Raw genomic sequence first — 20,901 nt, 5'->3', positions numbered from 1 at the left:
ATAGAGAGAGAGTGAGAGAGAGAGAGAGAGAGAGAGAGAGAGAGAGGCATATGGAGAGCCATAGAGATAGAGAGAGAGCCATAGAGAGAGAGAGGGAGACATAGAGAGAGAGACATATAGAGATAGCCATCGAGATAGAGAGAAAGAGAGGGACATAGAGAGAGGGACTAAGAGAGAGAGAGACATGAGAGAGAGACGGGGAGAGAGAGAGAGAGAGAGAGAGAGAGAGAGAGAGAGAGAGAGAGAGAGAGAGAGAGACTGAGGGAAGCAGAGATAGAGAGAGACTTAGAGAGAAAGAGAGAGAGAGACAGAGAGAGAGAGAAACATTTAGCGACATGGAGAGAGACCCCGCCCGATATTGACTTACACTTGGACGTCAAGCATGATCCTCTTGTCCTCTTCGACGTGGACCCCCCAAATGCAGTCCTGCCCCTTGTCGTAGACCTCGGGCCAGTTGGGGGACAGCACCACCCCGGCCGAGTCGGTCATCTCCCCGCTGCACACGGCTGCACACAAAACAAACGCACCCGTCGTTTAGCCCCACGAAACAAACACACCTTTCGCTTAGGCTTAGCCCTGCTCCACGTAATAAACGCATCCGTGGTTAAGCCCCGCGCTCCTCCTCACAGAACAAACACACCCGTGGTTTAGCCCCGCCCCACAAAACAAGCGCACCCGTGGTTTAGCTCTGCCCCACGAAACAAACACACCACATGTTTCACTCCGCCCCACAAAACAAAAGCACCCGTCGTTAAGCCCCGACCTCCCCCCCTCAAAACAAACACACCCGTCGATTAGCTTTGCCCCACGAAACAAGCGCCCCCTCTGCCCCACGCAGGCCTTCAACACGTCCTGTGTCCGTCGGTCTCCTGGCCGACGTGAGGCTCCGGGAGTCGAGGTCGGTCTCCCAGCTGCGCCAAGTACAGCAGACCTCCCGTTTACCGACGGTGACAACAGGACAAGGACAACACACACTCGCAGATCGATAACCGTTTTCAAAGTGCAAGGAAAAGATGACCCAGGCGCACGACCCAAATTGTCGGTTGGAAATAAAAGCGTTTTTCGGTTCTTCCTGCGGATGAGTCCGAGAGGAAAGGGCAGTAAACAGCGGAGAGAGTAAAACGCTATCCCCTACACTCTGTCCTGGCACCGGGAACTCCTGTTTCAGCACTAATTAACTAGAACACGATGAGATGCAATAAAACAAGTTTGGGGGCTTAGCAGGGGGGGGGGGGGGGGGGGGGGGCTGTTATCAACACGGTTATGGTTCACTGTCGTGTTCCTTTATTTTTAGCTAGTGTGCGCCTTTGAGTTTGTGCGTTATACCGAGCGATGTAGTTGGTGACGTGACGAAATCGCTTTGATTACCATGTTTGAGATCGTAGAAGACAAAGTTTGAATCAAAGAAGCAACCACTACATTTAGGGTCCCTTTAAAAGAGGCGGTTCTGGGGTCGTGGCCTGTGACGACCAATCAGACGAGTGTTCAGCTAAGACCCAGTCGGGGCCAAGTTATTGTAACTTATGTTTGTACTTATGCAGGCCCGCCGCTCCCTATACGCAGAGTACACAGAGTGCGCAGGGCACCAAGTACCTGAGGGGGCACCAAAGATTAAGGTTTGTAAAAAAAAAAAAAAAAAATACATTATTGAATTAAAAAAATATGTAAATTAGTTATGAAGAGGCCCACCGTTGTTTGTTCTTAATTATAGAACCTATCACTCAATTTTGGCAAATAAGATGTTTTTACCTAATATATAAAAAGCCCTACTTATGTATGCACTTATTGTATGTTGTACGTCCTTGCACATCAAAATAGTACTTAGCATTGTGTAATGTCTTGTCCTAGCTATCTTTGTTGCTGCATATGGGGAATGGGTTAACCTAGTGATGGTTAGTGCTTGGCACTTCTGCTATAAGCCCTTAATGTCAATGTAACTAACGTGTACCAAACGTGTACCAGCAGGTACACAGCTATGTCTGAAGCCCACTGGTGCTCCGTAAACGCCACGGCTGCATGACTCACTGACCCTCACACAGAAAGTCCATCTCAGCGCTTCTGTGTGATTGGATTTGGGCTGCGTTTAAGTACACAGTAAAGGCCTTCATGAAGCGCACCAAGCACAGCCGGCGCGTCTCCTTGAAAGCTTCCCTTTGCCTCGACCCTCGACCCCCAGCAATGTGGTGCTCTCCGTACGTCTCCCTTGACGTGAGCTCGGGTTTAGAAAACGGCTTTTGCACAGACAGTGAGAAACAAAGTCTCCCTCGCCTTGTAAGCGTGTGAAGAGGTAAGGTCAGCGCTGCGTAGTGAGCGAGAGGAGCTACAGACACACGGTGGGTGTGATGGATGGAGTGCCCTGGTCTATATGCTGGGTGTGTCCAGGGCTCAGAGACGGGGAGAGGGCAGAGCAGAGTGCAGCCTCCTCTTCCAGGCTCGAGACAGAGTATCCTCCGGCTCTGATCATACCGGCAGGTCGGCTTGAAAACATTTTCACCTTGCTTGTTAGCAACCTTGCTTGTTACAACTGAAACATGAATAAAAGATGTGTGATATTCATCATTCATTGTGGCTGATCAATAATGCTAACATCGCGAATAGATAAAGTATGCCTTCATGCATATGAAGCAGAACTCTATTATATCCCAAGCCAGGTCCTCCCGAATGTTTGGGCAGGCACATCGGAATGTACAAAACTTACTCTGCAGAATTTATTGGAGATGGAAACTTCACGACCCAAGAAGTTGGGTTAATAAGGTCGGTGAGGTCTACAGGAGACTGCCATGGCAGGACACAGGCCAAATTAGAACTTTCCTACAAGAGGCGAGTGTAAAAATATAAAAAATATAAAATATAATCACGCACACCGTGCTACCTCCATGCACGACAACTCTGCCTCTGTTTGGCGTCTGTGAACATTAAAATGTACTTTTAGGGAATAAAGCTGACGCTTTTGTCCAAAAAGACTTACAATAAGTACATCTGTCAGAAAAAAGTATTGTCAACATCTGTCCTAAGATCACCGGAGTTAAACAAAGGGACTTGAGTTATTTTTGCAATCGGCAAATCATTAAGAAAGCAGCATGTATTTTGGCTTCTTCTGGTCATGCTCTTAAAGTGAATTCTCCGTGTTGCCAGCAGGGGTGTCGCTACGCTTCACCTGCTCGCAGAACAAACCGCCATTCCAAGTCGTTCATCCCCTCTGCAATTCGACTACTAAATGCTCCGTAGTTGTGTATGTGTATTTGTTGTTTGTATGTTACTGTGTCTGTATACAAGCTGCTCACACTAATTGCCCCTAGTGGGATTAATAAAGTTGTATTGTATTGTATTGTATTGTAGAAGAAAGAGAAACGTATAATATACCTCTGTCGGTACAGTAAGGTTGCTCATAGATCCAAGTGCCAAGCACTAACTATCACTAGGTTAACCCATCCCCCGTACACAACAGAGATAGCTAGGATAAGACGCTACACAAGGCTAAGCACTATTCTTAAGTGCCGGGATGTACGACATACAATAAGTGCGTAAGAAGGGTGAGGGGGGGTATGCACAAGGAAGCAACCGAACGTCGCGCTGGGCGGGCTTTGGGTCTCATCGGGGGGTCTCGGAGCGGGGGGTCTCGGAGCGGGGGTCTCACCTCGGCAGGCGGGCTCGGTGTCGTTCCACTGGGGGTTCTGGGCGTCCACGCACTCGATGACCACGGAGCCCTGCTCCAGGGTGTAGCCCGGGTTACAGGAGAACTCCACCACCGCCCCCACGCCGTAGCCAGAGTCGCTGCTGCTGAAGTTACCGTACTTCACGAAGGGCTCGTAGCACGTGCCCTTAGCGAACGCTAGGAGGGGGAGAGAGGGAAGGGAGGGAGAGGAGGGAGGGGGAGGGAGGAGGGAGGAGGAGGGAGGAGGAGGGAGAGGGAGGGAGGAGAGAGAGAGAGAGAGGGAGGGAGGAGAGAGAGAGAGAGAGGGAGGAAGGGAGGAGGAGGGAGGAGGGCGGAGGGGTGAGGAGGGAGGGGGAGGGAGGAGGAGAGAGAGGGAGGGAGGAGGGGGGAGAGGAGGGAGGGGGAGGGAGGAGGAGAGAGGAGAGAGAGAGAGGGAGGGAGGAGGGAGGACGGGAGAGGAGTGAGGGAGGAGGGAGGAGGAGAGAGGAGGGAGAGAGGGAGGGAGGAAGGGAGGAGAAGAGAGGAGAGAGAGAGGGAGGGAGGAGGGCGGAGGGGTGAGGAGGGAGAGGGAGGGAGGAGGAGAGAGAGAGGGAAGGGAGGGAGAGGAGGGAGGGGGAGGGAGAGAAGGGAGGGAGAGGAGGGAGAGAGAATGAGGGAGGGAGGAGAGAAGGATTGAGGTAGGGGAGAGAGAGAAAGAGAGAGAGGGATATATAATTAGGGCAGCGAAAGATGGAGGGAAGAAACCATGGGATGATGAGAGAGAACATGTTCTATGAGAGAGATGTTCCCCTACCTTCCCCTACGTTATCCTTACCTTCAGAGCCTTTCCTAAACAATGAGATACCAAAGGGGCTGTAGATCAGATTTAAGTGCAATTTGCCTCAGCCATCTGTCAGCTGTGGGTGAGAGAGCGTCTGAGTGAGAACACCTGGCTCCAGTCGCCCGTGCTAGCCTCGCTGTGAGACCGTTTAGAGAGAGGAACGCTCCGGGTCATTCCTCGACAATCAGCCCATCTGCTCCCTGATTGGTTGGGGAAAGCCATCTCGCCTGTCAATCACAGGTGCCTGAACACTCCTCAACGGAGGAGAATTGTCAAGAGGGAGGGGGGTGATTATTTTATCCATCTTGCTCTCCCCCGCTCTCCTCCCCTCTCTCTGACTCCCTCTCTGGGTGTAGCTGCAGCAGCTCTGAGCTGGGTTGGGTGGAGCCGGTGTCTGAGTGCTCCCTACCTTCGTATCTGATGGCCGCCCCGGTGGAGGTGAGCGTGCCGTCGGTGGTGAACTCCACAAAGAGGTGTCGCCCCGTGCTCAGGACGCCCTCGTTGGGGAGGTACTCCACCTCGTAGGAGTCGTACACCGGCGGGGAGTCGATGTTGTTCCCGTTCTTTATCAGCAGCCTGAAACCATAGCAACACAACCTCCTGAAACCATAGCAACGCAACCTCCTGAAACCATAGCAACACAACCGCCTGAAACCAAAGCAACGCAGCCTCATTAAACCATGGCAACACAACCTCCTGAAACCATAGCAACGCAGCCTAATTAAACCAAAGCAATACAACCTCCACAAACCATAGCAACAAAACCATCAGAAACCATAGCAACCCAACCACCGGAAACCATAGAACACAACCACCGGAAACCATAGCAACACAACCATCAGAAACCACAGAAACGCAACCAACAGAAAGGATAGCAAGACAATTCCAAAAACCATAGCAACAGAGCTGCCTGAAATACATCCCAGCTTTGGTCGTGGAGGGCAGGACTGGAAGGAGTGCGTACCAGCGTGAGGCCCGGTGGCTTTGTTAGAATGTTAAAATGTTAAAAGGCCATTTGTGACCGCGAGCATGCAGAGCTGGGGAGCCTCTGAAGTTCTTTCAATTCAATATAACACCACACACACACTCGCACACACACACGCACCCACACGCACGCACCCACCCGCACGCACGCGCGCGCCCGCCCGCCCGCCCGCCCGCCCGCCCGCCCGCTCCGCACACACACACACACACACACACACACACTCAGACACACACACACACACACACCGACACACTCTCACAGACATGTACACTCACATCCGCACACTCACAGACATGTACGTGCACACATACACACAACCACACACAAACTCACGTTCACACACACGTTCACACACACACACACACACACGTCTACACACACACACACACCCCCCCCACCCACCGGTCGTCGTCCTCGGCCAGGGCCACCTTCTCAAAGTGCACGTGGAGCCGCTGGTGCGCGGGGGCCTCCAGCACCCAGTGACACGTCAGGTTGTTGCTGTAGTTGCCCGGGAAACCAGGAGACACGATGCGGCCGTGGGTCGCGTTCTTCATCATCCCCCCGCAAGACACTGGGGGGGGGGGAGAGGAGGGGGGGAGGAGAGAAGAGGGGGGAGACAAGAAGGTGAGAGGGAAATCTTTATTTTTATTCATAACAGAGAGAGGGAGCGAAGAAAATATGGGGAAATAAAAGATACTAAAAAAGATGAGCTGGACTGAGTGTGCGTGTGTGTGTGTGTGTGTGTGTGTGCGTGTGTGTGTGTGTGCGTGTGTGTGTGTGTGTCTGTGTGTGTGTGTGTGTGTGTGTGTGTGTGTGTGTGTACATGTGTGTGTGTGTGTGTGTGTGTGTTCATGTGTCGTGTGTGTGCGTGTGTGCGTCTATGGCAGCGCAGGACAAGGAGTTTTTTCCACACATTTCTGGTTGTTGTTTGTGTCTCACTTCAAATACAAACCTGTGATGAAAGAAGGTACATGTATGAAATGCATGTACGTGTACAAAGTTCAAAGATCTCATAAATGTACGTGCTTTCATCTCGTTTATCGTCATTACAACAGGTTAGTCTCCGGAGATTAAACGTCTACTTCGCAAGAGAGCCCTGACCCATATCATCGTGTAGAAAAGAGAGGATCATTTATAACTATCTTATGGTTCATTTAGCAGAGGCTTGAGTCCAAAGTGACCCAACATTCAGAGACATGTCCTTAAGGAGCCGGTGGGAGTTAAGGTGCATTATGGATGACTCCAGGTAGACTATGTGTGGACATTAGGGAGCGAACACAGACCCTTTCGGACTGGCCTCTACACTCTCAGCATCACACACCCTCAGCGTTTAACGGCCATCATTATTGATCCTTTATATGTCCCCTTAATAGTGTCAAATCATTATTAATCATATCCTTAACAGTGTCATATCATTATTGATCCTAAATAAATACCCTAAATAGTTTCATATCATTATTAATCCTACCTTGAATAGTGTCATATCATTATTAATCTTAACCATAATAGTGTCATATCCTTATTAATCCTACTCTTAATTTTGTCATAACAAAATTAGTCCTATCCTTAATCGTGTCATAACATTATCAATCCCAGAAACTGGTAATTAGGGTTTCACAGCAGAAGTACAAGACAGTATTTCATGTTAATAGTTATTCATAAAACCCTCCACATAAACATAAACATCCTATTACTTTGCCGTGACACCCAAATTGCCTGTTTTTACGATGAATAAAGCTCACCTTACCTCATCTTGTCTTATCCCCTCCTCCTTTAACAAGATGGAGGAGGGCTGTTTTGTTAAGCGCTATCAAAATGCTCGCTTCATCCCCTGTTTGTGTACACGGGTGTCGGCAGCAGCAGCTAACGCGCGGAATATAAACGAAGGTGAGTTATTCACGGGAGGGAGAGCGAGAGCAGCCCTCCGCTGAATCAAAGGCGCCCGCAGACAGCCAGGTACTTCACCCCACATGAAACACTTCCCAATTAGCTTTCATGTACAAAGAGACCAATCAAGTCACTTCCTGTCAGCTTTAATTGAATTCTGTGCGGTTGTGTTTTTTGGCGTGCGGGGCCCCTCCAGCTCAGGGGCCACAGTGCGTTCCCTCTCCCCGGCGGGCTAACTTTCATTATCTCAAATTGAAATTCCGCCGCTAACCAGTGTTTCAGGAATGCTAATGCGTGTCTGGCAGGGCCGGTGGGGGCTGTCACACCGCTGTGCTGGGGGCTGGCAGGCTGTGGTTGGACTGCTAACGCCCAGAGGTCCTTGGGTTCGATTCCCCGCTGGCGTTCTGGAGTGAGCTGATGGCCTTTGCCCCCCCCTAGCTGCTCCTAAAAGACCCCCATCTGAACCCACGTCATGAACTCAGGCGAGAGAATTAAGCCGAGTCATGCTGCAAATTGAGTTCACTTTGGGTGAAAGATGTCCGCTGTGTCGTGCAGGTTTCAAATTGAGGGTTTACAGTGGAAGGTTTACAGGTGAAGGTTTACAGTGGAAGGTTTACAGTGGAAGGTTTACAGTGGAAAGTTTACAGTGGAAGGTTTACAGGTGAAGGTTTACAGTGGAAGGTTTACAGTGGATGGTTTACAGTGGAAGGTTTACAGTGGAAGGTTTACAGTGGAAGGTTTACAGGTGAAGGTTTACAGGTGAAGGTTTACAGTGGAAGGTTTACGTTTGAATGTTTACACTTGAAGGTTTACATTTGAATGTTTACACTTGAAGGTTTATATTTGAAGGTTTACAGTCGAAGGTTAACATTTGAATGTTTACAGTTGAAGGTTTATAGTTGAATGTTTACAGCTGAATGTTTAAAGTTGAAGGTTTACATTTTAAGCTTTACAGTTTAAGCTTTACAGTTGAAGATAAGTGTCATTTAGGACCAGCAAGGGCTTTGTTTGGTTCATCTCGCACCAAGATCATTAAAGGCTAGAGAATAAATAGTAGAGTAAGAGTAGACTAAAGAGCAGAGTAACAGTAGACGGTAAATAGTAGCAGACTAAAGTGTTTCCTGTCTCTTACCGACGCAGGTGGGCTCCTTGCCGCTCCAGTAGGGCGTGGTGGCGTTGCGGCAGGTCAGGACCTCCGGCCCCTGCAGCCGGTAGCCGCTGGAGCAGACGAAGAAGGCCTCTCCGCCGGCCTGCAGACGGGACACTGAGACATCGCCCCCCGCAGGCCGCCGGGGGAACGCACAGCTCAGCACGAAGGCTGGGAGGGTGAGAGAGAGGGGGAGAGGGGGAGTGAGAGGAGAGGGAGAGGGGGGCGAGGGGAGGAAGAGGGGAGGGAGGAGAAGGGGAGGGGAAGGTGTGGGGGAGAGGGGAGAGGAGGGAGAGAGGGGGAGGAGAGGGGGGGAGGAGAGGGGGAGAGAGGAGAGGGGGAGAGAGAGGGAGAGGGGGAGAGAGAGAGAGAGAGAGAGGGGGAGGGAGGGAGAGAGAGGAGAGGCAGAGGGTAGTAGAGGGGAGATGAGGGGGAGAGGGGGAGAGAGAAGAGAGGGGGAGAGTGAATTGGGGAGAGGGAAAGAAGGACGAAGGAGAGTGGATGGGAGGACGAAGATGAGAGGTAGGAGGGGAAGAGGAGGAGAGGATGTGAGGGAGAGGAGGAGAGGAGACAGAAGGGAGAGGAAGAGGAGGAGGAAGAGCAAATAAATGTGTCAGAGTCAGTTGACTGTATTCAAAATGGCTCCCATTATTCCGTACACTTTGTTTGTTTTGGTGAAGGTCACATTCTGGCATTTCCGGGGTTCAAAGACGACCTCCACGCCTGGTAGGTCAGAGGAGGAAGAGTCTGTTTATATTCTGAAATCACGCAGCCCTTCGCTCCTGTCACACAAACACTCACACACACACATAAGCACACTCACACATAGTCAGACACACACACACACACCACAAACACACACACGCATAGACAAACACAATCAGACTCACACTCACTCACACTAACACACACACACACACACACACACACACACACACACACACACACCCCTTCACACACACACCCTCCAACACTCACAGACACACTCCTCCCTAATTGGATGGAGTGTTCCAGGACTCTCTGTGGCCCCTCCCACTCTGTGCAGTGTCTCTGGAGTGGCGCTCGTGTCGTCTAATGAATTACGGTCTAACTGCTGGGATGCTGACGCTGTCCAGTATTGTTCGCCTGCCTTGTCATCATGTCCTCCATGTTCCTTTGTCCTTATTAGTCTGTCTTGTCATCCATGTTTCCGTGTAACTCGTATACTTGTTGCCCCGTGGCTTCCTTGGAAAAGCGATTGAAATATCTCAACGGGACTTGGTTAAATAAAGGATAAAAAAATTAAACAACATCCCCCTCGCGTACCGCCCCCCCCCCCCCCCCCCCCCCACATGTCCTGTCCCCGCCGCCATCGCCGCCGCCGCTAGATCAATGTGTTCAGCTCGCTGTGCGTGGCGGACCTGACACTGCTTTTAAAATAACGACCCTGGCCGCCGCGGCGCGGCCGTGATGGATGTGGCGGAGCCGCTTCTGTAATGGAGGCCATTAAACGGCCTTCTTTTCCCTGTCTTAGCGTCGCTGGTGCTGCTGGCGCCCGGGCCGCCGCGCGCGCGCGCGTTCCCCCTCATTAGCCGCGGCCGCGCACTGGAAGTACGCTAATGAAACAAACTTTTAATTGACTGAAGCCGCGTGGCAGAGGAGTAAATAAATTCAAAGAGGGAAGTGAAGATAGGGGGAGTTTTTGTTTTTTTCTTTGTGCGTTGTTTTTGTTTGTTGTGCCAAACTCGTCAAAGTCGCTGAGATTATAATAATAAATTTAAAGATATGACAGAGAAAGTGTTGAAATGGTTTGAGAATCATCCAGTCATCTTTGGAGTCGATGCTTCACCTCACAGTGCTAACCCATCACCCCCTCCATCTATTACACCTACAAATATGTACCACTTGTATAACCTTTATAAAGACTGTACATCTACAACCTTTATATCATTTATAAAAATCACTCAATAAAAAATAAATTTATAAATATCGATAACACTTCCATCCCAAAATGTTCAATTGCCAGCATCATGATTAACTCTCTACAAACAAACCTCTCTCCTCTCTCCTCTCTCCTCTCTCCTATGTCCTCTCTCCGCTCTCTCCTCTCCTCTCTCCTCTCTCCTCTCCCCTCTCTCCTCTTTCCTGTCTCCTTTCTCCCCTCTCCCCTTTCCTTTCTCCCCTCTCCTCTCTCTCCTCTCTCCTCCCCTCTCCCCTCTCTCCTCTCTCCTGTCTCCTGTCTCCTTTCTCCCCTCTCCCCTTTCCTTTCTCCCCTCTCCTCTCTCTCCTCTCCCCTCTCTCCTCTCTCCTCTCTCCTCTCCCCTCTCTCCTCTCTCCTCTCTCTCCTTTCTCCTCCCTTCTCCCCTTTCTCCTCTCTCCTGTCTCCTGTCTCCTTTCTCCCCTCTCCCCTTTCCTTTCTCCCCTCTCTCCTCTCTCCTCTCTCCTCTCTCCTCCCTCCCCCACTGCCTCCTCCACCCCATCTCCGCCCTCCGGGGTCACCCCTCCCCTCCTCCCTTTATCACCGTCTCCAATGAAGCGTTCAGGGCTGTTATCATAGCAGCGTTTACATCCCTATTGAGCATGCAGAGTGCCACACACACTATACACACAAAATATACTCACACACACACACACACACACACACAAAAACACACACACACACACACACACACACACACACACACACACACACACTATACACACATACACACACACACAACTATATGCATGTATGATGTATGCACACACACACACACACACACACACACACACACACACACACACACACACACACACACACATGCACACACACACACACACACAGACACACAGGTGCACACACTATATACCTGTGTGCGTGCACACACACACACACACACACACACACACACACACACACACACACACACACACACACACACACACACACACACACACACACACACACACACACACACACACACACACACACACACACACGTGAACACACACAGACACACTCACACAGAAACACACACACACACACACAGAAACACACACACACGTGAACACACACACACACACACACATAGCAGGGAACGGAGGAGAAGAGAGCGTCTGGCCAATTGAAGGGGTATTAAATTAGGCCGCTCCTCCCCTCCTCGCTGCGGTAGTGGGCCATAAACTCTGATTGTTTTGCTATTACAAATAATGGCTCCGTGGTGCGGCGAGCCAGCCAGCGAGACGCCGCCGCCACTGTCCCCCGGCGACAGACGCAGCGCTTATGTGCTTAGTTATCGCTGCTCCTGGAGAGCCAGAGACACTCCTATACACGCTCACTCAGGGATAGATGCTCCTATACACTCTCACTCAGGGATAGATGCTCCTATACACTCTCACTCAGGGATAGGTGCTCCTATACACTCTCACTCAGGGATAGATGCTCCTATACACTCTCACTCAGGGATAGATGCTCCTATACACTCTCACTCAGGGATAGGTGCTCCTATACGCTCTCACTCAGGGATAGGTGCTCCTATACGCTCTCACTCAGGGATAGAGGCTCCTATACACTCTCACTCAGGGATAGGTGCTCCTATACACTCTCACTCAGGGATAGGTGCTCCTATACACTCTCACTCAGGGATAGGTGCTCCTATACGCTCTCACTCAGGGATAGATGCTCCTATACGCTCTCACTTAGGAATAGATGCTCCTATACGCTCTCACTCAGGGATAGATGCTCCTATACGCTCTCACTCAGGGATAGATGCTCCTATACGCTCTCACTCAGGGATAGATGCTCCTATACGCTCTCATTCAGGGATAGATGCTCCTATACAATCTCACTCAGGGATAGATGCTCCTATACGCTCTCACTCAGGGTTAGATGCTCCTATACACTCTCACTCAGGGATAGATGCTCCTATACGCTCTCACTCAGGGATAGACACTCCTATACAATCTCACTCAGGGATAGATGCTCCTATACGCTCTCACTCAGGGATAGACACTCCTATACAATCTCACTCAGGGATAGATGCTCCTATACGCTCTCACTCAGGGTTAGATGCTCCTATACGCTCTCACTCAGGGTTAGACTATACACTCTCACTCAGGGATAGATGCTCCCTACATACACTCTACATGGGGTTAGGGATAGATGCTCCCTACACACACTCTACATGGGTTTAGGGATAGATGCTCCTATACGCTCTCACTCAGGGATAGACACTCCTATACAATCTCACTCAGGGATAGATGCTCCTATACGCTCTCACTCAGGGATAGACACTCCTATACAATCTCACTCAGGGATAGATGCTCCTATACGCTCTCACTCAGGGTTAGATGCTCCTATACGCTCTCACTCAGGGTTAGACTATACACTCTCACTCAGGGATAGATGCTCCCTACATACACTCTACATGGGGTTAGGGATAGATGCTCCCTACACACACTCTACATGGGTTTAGGGATAGATGCTCCTTAAACACACTCTCACTCAGGGTTAGACTATACACTCTCACTCAGGGATAGATGCTCCCTACATACACTCTACATGGGGTTAGGGATAGATGCTCCCTACACACACTCTACATGGGTTTAGGGATAGATGCTCCTTAAACACACTCTCACTCAGGGATAGATGCTCCTATTATCACTGCATGGGCTCAGGGATAGATGCTCCTGTAGAGCCAGAGACACTCCTATACACTCTCACTCAGGGATAGATGCTCCCTATACACACTCACCATGGGTATGTGAGGGAGAGGCTGTGTGTGTGTGTGTGTGTGTGTGTGTGTGTGTGTGTGTGTGTGTGTGTGTGTGTGTGTGTGTGTGTGTGTGTGTGTGCGTGCGTGCGTGTCTGTGTGTGTGCGTGTGTGTGTGTGTGTGTGTGTGTGTGTGTGTGTGTGTGTGTGTGTGTGTGCGCGTGTGTGTGTGCGTGTGTGTGTGTGTTATCCTCAATTGATGTTCCCCACTTTTTCAGGGACATTTTAATGGAGATGAATGTGTTTTTTGTTCTAGAAATAGAGTATGTATACATTTTCACACAAGCGTGTCAGACAAATAGTTCTGAGGACTGAAACGTTAAATATGACAATGTTTGTCTTCCATTTGTTAAAAATGCAAATGTGCCGTTTTGTTCAAATGAGGCATACTAAAGCAGAGTCATCCATCACATGGTTGTCTTGGTTTCTGTGATGCACTGTTTCCCATAGAAGGAGGCCAAACAAAACATCAACTATTATAAACTAATCAAAGTCAAACACACATAAAACACGTCCGTCTTTAACAGGCGGGCACATCTTACGGTTGGTCTTAAAGGATAACGGTTGTCACAGAAACATAATCTACACTCACATACAGGATACTTGATTAAAACAAATATTGGTTGGGGATAACTGCAGTGTGAAAGGATTAACTTATTCACTTACTTATAGATTCAAAATAAATCTCCTGTTGTAGGGTGATGTACAGCATCTGTCTTTTACATATTTATCGGATATCAAAATGATCAAATAAAGTGATTATGAATAAATCTTTTGAAGTGATAAATTCATCTTTGTGTGTGGATGATAAATAATAATGATTAATTTCACATTGTTTCTTTCTACCATTATTCTTTACTTCTATCCTTCTATCTTTCTCAGTATGTGTTATTTCAGACCATCCATCCATCTGAAAAAGGAAGAACAGATCTTAAGGAACTATTGAGTGCTAAGGAACTCTATTGAGCTGTTCCATTCCCTTGTGACTCTTTTGAGAAGTTGCGAAGGATGGTTGAACTCGTTTCTTAAACCAACCTTGTAAAACTCTTATTCAATAGCTGCACAATAACTCTCAGCCATAGAAAGACCTTTTAATTCTCTATTCGATTCCGTACGACTTCTGAAAGGTCAGAGCAAACCTGGTACGTGCGTGCATATAATTCATGAATTCACCAAGAGAGTTGTGAAAAGTGTAGTGTAGTGGTTGGGTGTTAGGCTGCCAACCCAAATGATCCTGGTTTGATTCCCAGTGTCCTCAGCCTACCTTTAGTATACTAGTGCAAGATGCCTACCTTCTCCTAAACAACATGTCTCTGTACTGTCTAACCCTAAATAACCTGTCTCTGTACTTTCTAACCCCTACCTGCTCCTTAACGACATGTATCTGTACTGTCTTACCCTTAACAACCTGTTTCTGTACTGTCTATCCCCTATACCTGCTCCTTAATGACTAGTCTCTTTACTGTCTCACCCCTACCTGCTCCTTAACGACATGTATCTGTACTGTCTAACCCTAAATAACCTGTCTCTGTACTTTCTAACCCCTACCTGCTCCTTAACGACATGTATCTGTACTGTCTAACCCTTAACGACCTGCCTCTGTATTGTCTAACCCTTAACGACATGTCTCTGTACTGTCTAACCCTTAACGACCTGTCTCTGTACTGTCTATCCCTTAATGAGCTGGCTCAGTATTGTCTAACCCTTAACGACCTGTCTCTGTACTGTCTAACCCTTAACGACCTGTCTCTGTACTGTCTAACCCTTAACGACCTGGCTCAGTACTGTCTAACCCTTAACGACCTGGCTCAGTATTGTCTAACCCTTAACGACCTGGCTCAGTACTGTCTAACCCTTAACGACATGTCTCTGTCCTGTCTAATCCCTACATGCTCCTTAACGACATCTATCTGAATTCACTCCAAGTCACTTTGACGGGAGCGTCTGCTACACATCAAACAGTAATTGGCAGATTGCGATCACACTCCGAGCGATGCGTCGTTTTCCACGATTGTTTGCGGGCGCCTAATCAGCGGAACTCCGCGCAGGGAGACGGCCGAGGTCAACGTCGGGCCCGCGTTATTTTCTCCTGACTTTATTTTATCGACGATGTGACGCGGCGTCTGACTTTGCGAGCTAACAGTCCAGACGTCGATAGAGGCATTCACTCTCCCGCGTCTCATCTGGCAGCGCTCCTCCTGCAGTGACTTTCCCTGTCAGCTCCGATCGCATCGACCCGCCTCTGGGAGCCGAGCGCCGGCTCGGAGCGGCGGCAGGACCGCAATCACTCTCCCTTATTCACGGACCACGCAACGACCTTCGCACCGCCCGCCTCTGGGGCCGTCTCGAGGAGAGGACAGCGCCCTCCAAAGGGAAGGCCTGGGACAGCAGGGGCGAGCGAGGGCACAGCAGGGGAGAGAGTGAGACAGCGGGGAGAGAGTGAGACAGGGTGTGTGTACACGCCCACTAGGCATGGAGGTCTGCCGCTGATCGGAGGAAGTCGAGGTCCTGGCGTCTCATCACTTTTAAAGTTTTGGATGCTTGGATTTCGCCGGAGAATCTGCGAAGCGCACTAACTGATATTGTTATTGATCGCCACTTTGCAGAAGGATATACTGTATAGAAATATAAAACCGTGGATAGAAATATAATGCAAGGGAGGAACAAGGCGTGCCCCCAGTGTATTTAGGAGTGAGGAATGGAACTCAAAGAGATTGCAATCAAAAAAAGTTGCGGTTATTTTTAGTTGTATCAATACGTTATGAGAGTGTGTGTGTGTGTGTGTGTGTGTGTGTGTGTGTGTGTGTGTGTGTGTGTGTGTGTGTGTGTGTGTGTGTGTGTGTGTGTGTGTGTGTGTGTGTGTGTGTCTAAGTGTCTGAGCATTTGTGCGTGTCTGTGTGCATCGGAAATTGTGTGTGTTTGTGTAAGTGGATATGTGTGTGTGGGTGTCTTTGTGTGTTTTTGAAAGTCTGTGTCTTGGCGTTTGTCTCTCTGCCTTTTTGTTTGTGTCCTCATGTGTGTGTATGTGTGTGTGTCTGCATGTGTGTGTGTCTCTCTACGTATCTGCAGAAACCTTGAACAAAATGTCCCTTCATTTCCCCCATGTACCATCCCACTCCACCGCGCTACGGAACACGTCCATCCGTCAGTCTGCTCGTCTTTCTGTCACCTCCTCCCTCCCTCTCCTCCTTGTCCTTCCTTTTTCATTCTCCCCTCCTCCCTCTCTGCTCCTCCTCTCCTCCTCCGACTCCTCCTTCCCCGCTCTCCTTCTCCTCTCCCCCTCCTCCTCCTCTCCTCCCTCCCTCTCCTCCCTCCCTCTCCTCCCTCCCACCCTCTCCTCCCTCCCTATCATCCTCCCTCCCTACCTCTGCTCCTCCTCCACTCTCCTCCTCCTCTCCTCCCTCTCCTCCTCCTCCCTCTCCTTCTCTCTCCTCCACTCTCCTCCTCCTCTCCCTCCCCCCTCCTCCTCTCCTCCTCTCTCCTCCCCTCTCCCCCTCCCCTCCTCCCTCTCCTCCTCTCTCCCTCTCCTCCCCCTCCCTGCCTCACATCCTGAACGACGTCCATGTTCCCGTCCTTGTGTGCCGGTGGTGCTGATGCTGATACCACGCCACCATCCATCACGTAGCCAGCCGGGACGTGCCGGCAGCCCGTACAGTAGATATTAATTACCCCGAGTGGGCATCCATCTTCCCGCCCATCCGTCTCCTCCACGCCTGTCCAATCACATTTCTATCAGCCCATTACGGAGGACAAGGTGATACAGCGATACGCGGGCCAAGAAGACGAACACAAATTGAAATATCTCCACCGATCGAAACGCTAATAACCTTTGAAAATCTCAGGGAAGAGAGGGGGAAAGTGGTTGTCACGCGGTGGAAGTAATACGTGAATACTGATTTATATCTTCTCATCTGATTAATCGGGATGTGGCGGGCAAACAGAGCCTCCTCCTGAGGGCGCCGTTCGTCTGAGAATGTTACGGTTTCGGATTACGCCGGAAGAAAGATGTTAATCAAGAGTCAGAGCTTGTTTGAGGGAACTACTTTTCACAGCGGCGGCGACGGCGTTGGTGGCGGGTCGGTGCGGTCGTGATCCGGCCGCTGTTGTGACGATCACCCGTCATTCGAGGCGCCATTAGCCGCTGCTGTCGGCGTGGCAACGGCCCCATGCCGGCCTCGCGCCGTGCCGTGTAATCAGCGGCCACTTTGCGTGATCGCTCGGAAAATTGCTATCTCTGTTGTTTCGGAAATAATACGTCAATGGAATGGAAGATAAACAAGTGAGGGGGAAAAACACGGAAAAGGCGGAGTCTGGTCCCCCCACATGTCAGCCGTGATGGTGCTGAATTGAAGGCCTGTCAAGACATCACAAACGTTCGCTCGACCAAACCACCGGCCGGCCGATCGGGGCCGGAGCTGACGAGCGTTTCACACCTTCTCTCCCTCTCTCTCTCTCCGCTGCTCGCCATCTGCATCAAAAGCAATCTCTTTTATTCTGTCCTGGCGGCTTTTTATTCTGCCCCATTTAGTGGAATAAAAGCAGGAGCAGGCGCCCTCCTGATGCAGGCAAACAAATAAAAATTAAATTGCCTCTTTTTTTTTGGGTGATGGGAACAATCAGGGCCCTGTGTGTCTAGCAACACGCTGCCCCATTATGTCCTATTTACCCACAATCCAATCTGCTGCCCGTAATGGGCTGTGATTAGGGTTGGGACACGGAGCAGTACGGCGCCGCAGCCGCTGGTACAACGGCACGGCGTCACATGGTGCTAACACACACATGGTGCTAACACACACATGGTGCTAACACACACATGGTGCCACACACACATGGTGCTAAAACACACATGGTGCTAACACACACATGGTGCTAACACACACATGGTGCTGCTAACACACACATGGGGCTGCTAACACACACATGGTGCTAACACACACATGGTGCTAACACACACATGGTGCTAACACACACATGGTGCTAACACACACATGGTGCCACACACACATGGTGCTAACACACACATGGTGCTAACACACACATGGTGCTAACACACACATGGTACCACACACATGGTACTCACACACACATGGTACTAACACACACATGGTACTAACACACACATGGTACTAACACACACATGGTGCCACACACATGGTGCCACACACACATGGTACTAACACACACATGATACTAACACACACATGGTGCCACACACACATGGTACTAACACACACATGGTACTAACACACACATCGTTCTAACACACACACACACACGGTACCCACACACACACACACGGTACCTAAACACACACACATGGTACCCACACACACATGGTACTAACACACACACATGGTATTAACACACACACATGGTACTCACACAAACAATGTAGAAATACCCGCACATACACACACACACACACACACACACACACACACACACACACACACACACACACACACACACACACACACACACACACACACACATACACACACACAGGCACTCACACATGCACAAAAATACACTCTCACACAAACCCACACACTCACACACGATCACAAACACACACTCACCATTGAATGCTACTCACCATGGCAACGTAAAATAACTAATTGCCATGTAACGTATCAGTGACGTATCAGTGATATAGTCAAACGCCACATAGTCAAATAGCAGCTCGCCATAGTAACACATGTCATTGGATCCCCATCGTAACGTGACGCACCTGATCCCCACGGTTACCCACTGTGTCCCCCCCCCGGCCCCCTGCCCCCCCCACACCCCGCCCCCGCTCACCTTGGTAGCGCAGGATGACGAAGCCGGAGCGTGCCTGGCCGCGGTCGCTACGGAAACTGATGGAGATCTGGTTGCTGTGGCTGCGCACCACCAGGCCCCGCATCAGCACCGACTCGTTGGCCAGGAGGGAGGGCCCCGGGCCCCCAGTGTCCTCCAGGGACAGCACCTCCCCCTCCAGGAGGCTGGCGTTCAGCACCTGGACAGGTGGAGGGAGACACGGACGGACGTTAGACAGGCCAACAGACAGACGGACACTAGAGAGGCAGACAGACCGACGGACACTAGAGAGGCAGACAGACCGACGGACATTAGAGAGGCTGACAGACAGACGGACACTAGAGAGGCAGACAGACAGACGGACACTAGAGAGGCAGACAGACAGACGGACATTAGAGAGGCAGACAGACCGACGGACATTAGAGAGGCAGACAGACCGACGGACATTAGAGAGGCAGACAGACAGACGGACATTAGAGAGGCAGACAGACAGACGGACACTAGAGAGGCAGACAGACAGACGGACACTAGAGAGGCAGACAGACAGACGGACATTAGAGAGGCAGACAGACCGACGGACATTAGAGAGGCAGACAGACAGACGGACATTAGAGAGGCAGACAGACAGACGGACATTAGAGAGGCAGACAGACAGACGGACATTAGAGAGGCAGACAGACAGACGGACATTAGAGAGGCAGACAGACAGACGGACATTAGAGAGGCAGACGGACAGACGGACAGACGGACACTAGAGAGGCAGACAGACAGACGGACATTAGAGAGGCAGACAGACAGACATCAAACAGATGAACAGAAAGACAGATGGACATTAGCTGGACAGACAGACGGACAGACAGACAGACAGACAGACAGACAGACAGACAGACAGACAGACAGACAGACAGACAGACAGACAGACAGACAGACAGGCAGACAGACAGACATCAAACAGATGAACAGAAAGACAGATGGACATTAGCTGGACAGACAGACGGACAGACAGACAGACAGACAGACAGACAGACAGACAGACACACAGACAGACAGACAGACACACAGACACACAGACAGACACACAGACAGACATGAAACAGATGAATAGACCGACAAAAAGACAGGCAGGGATCAAACAGTCTCCGTCTGGACCGACCAGATGGACGTACAGAGAGACAGACGGAAAGACAGGTAAGAAACACGCAGTTTTGCTTGTGTTTATTTCAAACTCATATCTTGTTGTGTTGCTAATCACTTTGTTTTGCATTGTGGCACAAAAAACACTAAGAAAGTTGAGTCGACTGATTGAACTGAAATCATTATCCACACAACCTTTATTCCTCCAGAGCAGCTCAAATGGAAACAGCAGGAGGCCCATCTCCCGGGAGCTGTTGGTACACACTGCCTCATCATCGCCGGACACCCCTCCTCTATAGTCTACCCCCCCAACGCTCCATCTCACCCCACAACCAATCACAAGCCACGCAGCCTTCCCCGGAAATCGGGCGATCGCATCGCGTGACATGCAGAGTTCCCGCTCATCAAAGATCAGGGTTCGATTCCCGTCCCCCGTCTCACCTTGGCCCCGCCCTCCCCCCTCATTCTGAACCCGGACGCTGCGTCCATGTTTGCTTTGCCAAATGGGAAAAGTCCTGGGCGGCGCTCGGCTGAACGCTCGACAAACACGCCGTCGCTTTGTTTAACCGGCAAATCCTTTCTCCTCGCGCGTCCTGAATGGCAAACACATGACTTTGAGGAGGAGAGAGAGAGAGAGAGAGAGAGAGAGAGAGAGAGAGAGAGAGAGAGAGAGAGAGAGAGGGTAGAGAGAGAAGAGAGAGAGAGAGGAGAGAGGGGAGAGAATATAGAGAGAGGGAGATAGAG

The 20,901-nt window shown here is 50.3% G+C and overlaps 1 protein-coding gene across 1 annotated transcript in view; it reads right to left on the bottom strand.

The window, feature by feature from the left end:
* Positions 1-20,646, bottom strand: part of LOC130386157 (seizure protein 6-like) — a 44,834-nt gene extending 24,188 nt beyond the window's left edge. Inside the window, exons 1-7 of the mRNA XM_056594932.1 lie at positions 20,599-20,646; positions 19,027-19,222; positions 8,480-8,665; positions 5,863-6,031; positions 4,885-5,051; positions 3,638-3,832; positions 368-506 (exon numbers count right to left, since the gene is read on the bottom strand). Of these exons, the coding sequence (XP_056450907.1) occupies positions 368-506; positions 3,638-3,832; positions 4,885-5,051; positions 5,863-6,031; positions 8,480-8,665; positions 19,027-19,222; positions 20,599-20,646 (1,100 nt within the window). The remainder of the gene's footprint in view (positions 1-367; positions 507-3,637; positions 3,833-4,884; positions 5,052-5,862; positions 6,032-8,479; positions 8,666-19,026; positions 19,223-20,598) is intronic.
* Positions 20,647-20,901: the final 255 nt, after the last annotated feature.

The sequence above is a fragment of the Gadus chalcogrammus genome, chromosome 7, assembly GCF_026213295.1.
Source record: "Gadus chalcogrammus isolate NIFS_2021 chromosome 7, NIFS_Gcha_1.0, whole genome shotgun sequence".
Lineage (NCBI taxonomy): Eukaryota > Metazoa > Chordata > Actinopteri > Gadiformes > Gadidae > Gadus > Gadus chalcogrammus.
Note: the sequence above shows the minus strand (reverse complement) of the source record. Positions and strands in the feature narration are given on the sequence as shown.